The following is a 5,829-nucleotide window of genomic DNA, read 5'->3' on the forward strand; positions in this document are numbered from 1 at the left end:
CGAATGGCATGATGGGAAAAAGAGTCCAGAAGGAGTCTTGTAGTACTATTTTGTCAAAATAGCAAACAGATGCTTGCAGGACAGCGTCCGTCATTTCTGTCAAGGGGAGAGTGTCTCTACACACACACACACACACACACACATGGCGCGATGACGGCAATAATCTCAGGACAAATAAAAAATATTTTGAATCATGAAGGCTTTATTTTACACTTCTCCCTCATCTTCTTGTCACACCGAGACAAACATCTTACAGATCTGAACTAATACGGCGTGTGTGGTTTTTTTAATACAAAAAAACAACTTAACTCATTTCCTGCAGCATCGGTTCAGAGACGGTTTCATCTCCCTTAACCTCTGCTGGTGATGCTCGCTGTGTTTTCACCTTGAACACATCCCACCTCTCTGGAAGGATTCCCTTTTGAAACAGAACTGAGAACACGTATGAGAACGCTAAAATGGAAACCAGAGTAATCAGCATGCAAATGGTCTTGAAAGGCCAGGTCTGGACGTAGACTCCATCCTCTAAAATGCAATGAGGGAAGTGCAGGATCACAGGGAGGCCGATCAGAGGCTCTCCACACAACAGCCTCAACACCACTGCAACCAGGAAGCCCGCGGTCGCTCCGTAACCGTTGGAGACATCACTAAAGAGGGCGCAGACCAGTTGGGGGAATATAATAGTATAATTCAGGTCTGAGCCGAGGATCCAGAACACCAAGATTCCACTTCTCAGGTAGGTGAGGGAAGTTCCCACAAGTCCTGCAACTATTATCGAGCAACGGATCACCCACTTCAGCTCTTTATCCGATGCCTGTGGAGCACAAAACAAAATACTTTAGTAAATAGTCATTAAACAATTTTAGATTAAATCAACATTATCAATTGCAGGTAATTTAAATATAAATCCTGAACTAGTGTAAGAGATCGTAACTCTTTCTGTGTTAAAGGTTGTGGGCTACCCAACTTAAGTCAGGACCTGTCCGAGGTTTCTTCCTATTACGATGCAAGACCAGCATCAAAGAGTTTTTTTTTTAAACGTGTCTTGAGATAAATCTCATTATGGTTAGCGTTAGGGCTGTACAGAAACAACTACGAATATAATTTCAATGGTCCTGTTCAACGCAGTGCACCTGACTCCTGATGGTCTGGTAGATGTTGGTGGTGAAGATGGTGGTTGCAGACAGAAGAAAGGAGTCAGCAGATGACATCGCTGCAGCAGCAACACCTCCAATGGCAAGGGCAAAAATGAAAGTTGGGGTTGATTGGGAAAGGGTGATGGGCAACGCCATGGCCGATTCTCCACGCTCATATGGAGAGGGGGAGCCGTAGGAAGTGGAATTCCAGTCTGAAATAAAGGAACAATAATTATGAACGGTCTCCAACACCAGAACCAAATGTGTGTTCCCCAAGAATGGCTAATAAATCCCTCAGCATGTGTCCACTGGGAAACTCGTGAAACTGATTGTCATCAAATACTTCTTTAGCATTGCATGACTAATTCTTAAATTCACTGCGCCTCCCAATCACACACAAGAAAGTCCCAACCTGTCGAAGCCGCCACGGCTCCAATCAGCATGGATGGGATTGCGGATATGATGACGCCTCCTGCCGCGATGAAGCAGATGAGCCTGGCTGTGGAAGTGGAGGTGGAGGAGAGTGTCCTCTGGTGGAAGTCCTGAATAGCCAGATTACCCAAGCTCTGAAAAGATTAAGAGCGAATCCCATCAAGACGCTGCCCTTGCATTAACAACAGGTTCAGTTTGCCATGTTTCTTTGTTAATCTTGTGAAAGAGCACAAGTTCAGTGACTGAACCCTTGATATTTATCCTGCAAGAGAAATAATTTAGCAGCAATAGTGTTATTAATCTTACCATCAATAGAAAATTATCAATCCATCTCCCAATCTCATGTGACTCAAGCCGACCGAGCCATGGCGCCTGGTAAGTGTTGTTGACGGCTGTTTCAATGAGGTCAGTATAAATACCAGACGTCAGAACGAACGGGACGCACAACCACTGCGAAGAGAAGAAGCCCAAATGAAGAAGACTGCAGCTGAAACGTTAACATTCGCTTGATGAAACTCACCAGGCTGATAAGTATCAGTGACATCTGGATGACGTCAGTGTAAGCAACTGAATAAAGACCTCCGAGAACAGTGTAGATGATGGCCACCGCAGCAGAGATCCAGACACAAACGCTGAAGGGCAGATCCAGAACCACCGTCATGGTCGCTCCTGGATCGCTCAAATATAAACAGCACAGAATGAAGAAACGATATGAGGAAGTCAGGAAGTGAATGTTCTTTAGTGTCTGTGAATATTTTGTACCCAAAGCAGTCAATAATGAAGGAATCCAGATAACTTCACTCAGGACAGAAACGATGGCCAGAACTGCAGTCAGTTCTTTCCCATACTTTCTCTGGAATGGATCCATTACACTGATGTAATTCTTCTCCCTCATTGGCTTTGCAAAGAACAACCCGCCTGGACGGATGAAAACGAGTAAAAAGAAAAACACTTGCAGGTCTACAGGTATATTTATTCCTTTTATTGAAGATACAATCCTTGACGTTTCCTGAAGGCAAAGATCAGAACTATTTTCCTCAACTGTAATTTTGACTGACCAAACTGACATTGTTTTTCATTGGCCAGTGATTCATCCAACTGCAAGGTGCTTTCTTGTATTTCACACAACGCTTACCAACGATGAAGGAAAATGATACTTGCAGAGGAAGAAGAGCCCAGATCAGACCCTTGGTGGGATCGTAAACCGACTCTGCGATCCCAACGACGAAGGCACCGCCAACCCAGGAGGCTGCAACAATGAAAATCCATATAAAAGTCATTAAAAGTTTCAGGATATTATTCAGTCTTTGTGACTTAAAACTCACCGGTCATTGTGAATATTCCCACCATCAAGCCGATGCTCCTGTTGGCCAAAAATGAAATCTCGACCTGCCGACTTTGTGCGTTCTTTCCCATTTTCTTAGACTTCACTGATGTCCAGATGCCGATTCCCAACACGAATATGTAGAAGATGACCATCATTATCAGACCTACTATGTTGAGAGCCATCGTAAGCCAGCCGGATCCTTAAACCTCTGCGTTCCTTTAGCTGATGTACACGAATGTGTTCGTACCGCATAGGCGGTGGCGACTCACTCAAACTGGTTCTTAATAATAGCTTCTATGCAAAGTATGGGTGGAACTAAACTCATTTTGTACCCGCTGGACTGACGGCACTTCCGTGATCCTATTTGTGATAATGCGCTTGACTATTGGAATATCTTAGAGATGTTGGTCACAAAGAATGTGATCCGTAAGAATTCTTGAAGAAGACAAAAAGTAAAATTTGCTTATTCACTTTGATGACATAATTCAAGCAGGAATCTGTACATTATTGTTTTTATTTAAATATATTTATATATAAACTACTGCTATCCTATCGTATGTCTTCTTATCAAGTTTTGTCAAATATATATATAAAGGAGTCAAATATGGTCTCTAGATATAAAGTCTACCCTTTGTTCAACTAACTACCCCGAAGCTGTGCAATTATGTTTTGACTCAGATGTGCAAGCTCATCATTGCGATCAGAATTTTTCATTTCCTATGTTCTCTTATTTTGTTTAAGAGTTTTACAGTCAATAATGAGTCAGGCTTATACAACGAATCCCGTTTACTGAGCGTTTTCAGTCGTTACAAAGTTCAACCTACGCCCCATTAACCTGCTTATCCTCCTGAGACCCAGCCCAACTAGCATGTCCTCTGTAGTGGACATTTGTCCACTACAGAGGACGCATGTTAGCGGGCTGGGTCTCAGGAGGATATTCCTGCTTAGAATAGACACACGAAGGAACACCATTATCTGGAATCGTGCCTTTTCCTTTGTCAGTGGGGCTGACGTCATGCAAAAAGCAACCAAGGAAAAGGAATGAGGAAAGATCGTCTCTTTCAGAACCGCTATACTCACAATTAGGGTCCAATTGTGAAATAGCTAGAAAAGCACTCAGAGAGCGCAGACCTCCGCCAAGCAGCTCGTTCCCCTCCTAACTGGATTTACACCGTCCACATGGTGATCTCGATCTGGATCACCACCAAAAGGTTCTAGATTGTTCTTGTTATCTTCACACACCAACCATGAAAAGTCAAAGTGAATCAGAGTTGATGAGTATTTTTCACTGATGTTTGGATCCTGATCCAGATGGAATTCGGTGGCGAGATGGAGCCTGTTAGAGTTATTGTTGTATTTTCATTGTTTCATTGTAGAGTTTTTAAGATGGAGGTGACCACGAGTGTTTCTCTAGGTAGAGATCCCTTTGTCTCTAGTTTCATCGAAGGGGGTAGGGATCTATGTAAATACCTGAGACCACCTACTTTCACCGTGTTAATAAAAGGACCGTGAGGTCCCGGGGGGGAGGTCTTTTGGTCGCAGCCGCTGGGCGAGCAAGGTCCCTCCTTACCGGTAAAGTATCAAAGTTTGTCTGCCTGATTCATTTTGTGTGCGTTTAATTATTTCTTACACAGTGTGTCAGGGAAAAACCCCGACAGAGCCCCACCCTACATTACATGTGTCAAATTCCATTAACGTCGGCCAATAATCGACCGGCAGAAATGTTGCAGAAAATGTCAAACTGATCCAGAATTCAGGATCTCTTCTGGGTCATCACCAAAATGTAATCGTCGGTTCCTGGCAACATTCCCAACATTTCCTGGAAATTTCCTCAGGAACCTTTTGAGTTATCTTGCTAACAGGCAAACCAATCAATGCCCCAGATGCCGCTCACCTGTGACACCGCCTCCAGCTGGTGGCGATCAGCCTCGTCGAGAGGTCACATAAGGCGGTGGACGCTCCTGTGCTCTGTTTGGATCTTCAGGCTGCGGCCTTTTTTTTTTGTTAGGTCCAATTTACGAAGCAAATTCTCATTTTCACTAGAAGCGACAGGAGGCATTCGGAGCAGTGTGCATAATATTCCGTTTATTTAGACGTTTCCTGAAATGTTCTGACAAAGAGCGTGGTTTCATCAAACATTGCACAAAGACACGTCACAGTTAAATGGAACGTCGGCAGTTAAATAGGCTGCTGACAAAAAAAACACACACACACACACGCACGGACCTGAACGCACACAAGTTAAAAGACACAGTCTGTGGTCACAAATCAAATGTTCTGAGACAACGCGAATACAATGAACGGGATGCATGTGCAGTTCTACTGAAATACCCCACCGAATATATTAAAAGATAAGACGGCAATGTAGCTTTAGCGATCAAATTGCACACGGAACTCCAACAACGTCCCACCCGAGTGTGCTCCTTGCTGCTCCGCAAAGCTAGTTAGCTTTAGCAAGAGTTTTAGTTTCAACAAAATTCGATTTGATTGAAAGTCTTGAGAGACATTGAGAGACAATTCGAGTAAATGAAACCCTGAAAAATAAATGTGCTGCAACATAAAACGTAATTCCTTGCCGCTGGCCCTTGTGATCACATGATTATATTTGTATTAAAATAGTTTCACAAACATTTATTGTACATTTGCTGTATATTCATCAAATAAAATGGCACCCATTGGTTTAGAATGGCTCTTAATAGACCGATTGTACTTTATATAGATCTCTGTGATATAGACATGTTTTACATTTAGATGTGGCTTTAATTAGTTAAATATCAATGCTTTAAATGTTAGATCTGAGGGTGAACGCCCATCTCTTGGGGGGGGGGGGGGTATGCAGCCATAAAATCAGCTAAATGCTTCCCATGTCGAGATTCAATACTTAAAGGGAATGGTTTGGGAAATGGAAATTCTCCTGTCTCTACATTCCCGGTA

The 5,829-nt window shown here is 43.1% G+C and overlaps 1 protein-coding gene across 1 annotated transcript; it reads right to left on the reverse strand.

The window, feature by feature from the left end:
* Positions 1-304: 304 nt before the first annotated feature.
* LOC137912259 (high affinity choline transporter 1-like) lies at positions 305-3,077 on the reverse strand. The gene is made up of 8 exons (XM_068756609.1): positions 2,894-3,077; positions 2,704-2,817; positions 2,331-2,486; positions 2,089-2,237; positions 1,875-2,018; positions 1,549-1,702; positions 1,134-1,348; positions 305-814 (listed from the first exon to the last, which is right to left on the reverse strand). Exons 1-8 carry the CDS (start codon positions 3,075-3,077, stop codon positions 305-307), a joined length of 1,626 nt encoding a protein of 541 aa, XP_068612710.1.
* Positions 3,078-5,829: the final 2,752 nt, after the last annotated feature.

The sequence above is a fragment of the Brachionichthys hirsutus genome, chromosome 24 (genome assembly GCF_040956055.1).
Source record: "Brachionichthys hirsutus isolate HB-005 chromosome 24, CSIRO-AGI_Bhir_v1, whole genome shotgun sequence".
In the NCBI taxonomy this organism is placed as follows: domain Eukaryota; kingdom Metazoa; phylum Chordata; class Actinopteri; order Lophiiformes; family Brachionichthyidae; genus Brachionichthys; species Brachionichthys hirsutus.

Coding starts and splice junctions, on each gene's coding strand:
- LOC137912259 (XM_068756609.1), bottom strand. CDS start 3,077: ATGGCTCTCAACATAGTAGGTCTGATAATGATGGTCATCTTCTACATA. Junction 2,487..2,703: donor ATCATTTTCCTTCATCGTTG/GTAAGCGTTGTG, acceptor TCATCCGTCCAG/GCGGGTTGTTCTTTGCAAAG. Junction 2,019..2,088: donor CACTGATACTTATCAGCCTG/GTGAGTTTCATC, acceptor TTCTCTTCGCAG/TGGTTGTGCGTCCCGTTCGT.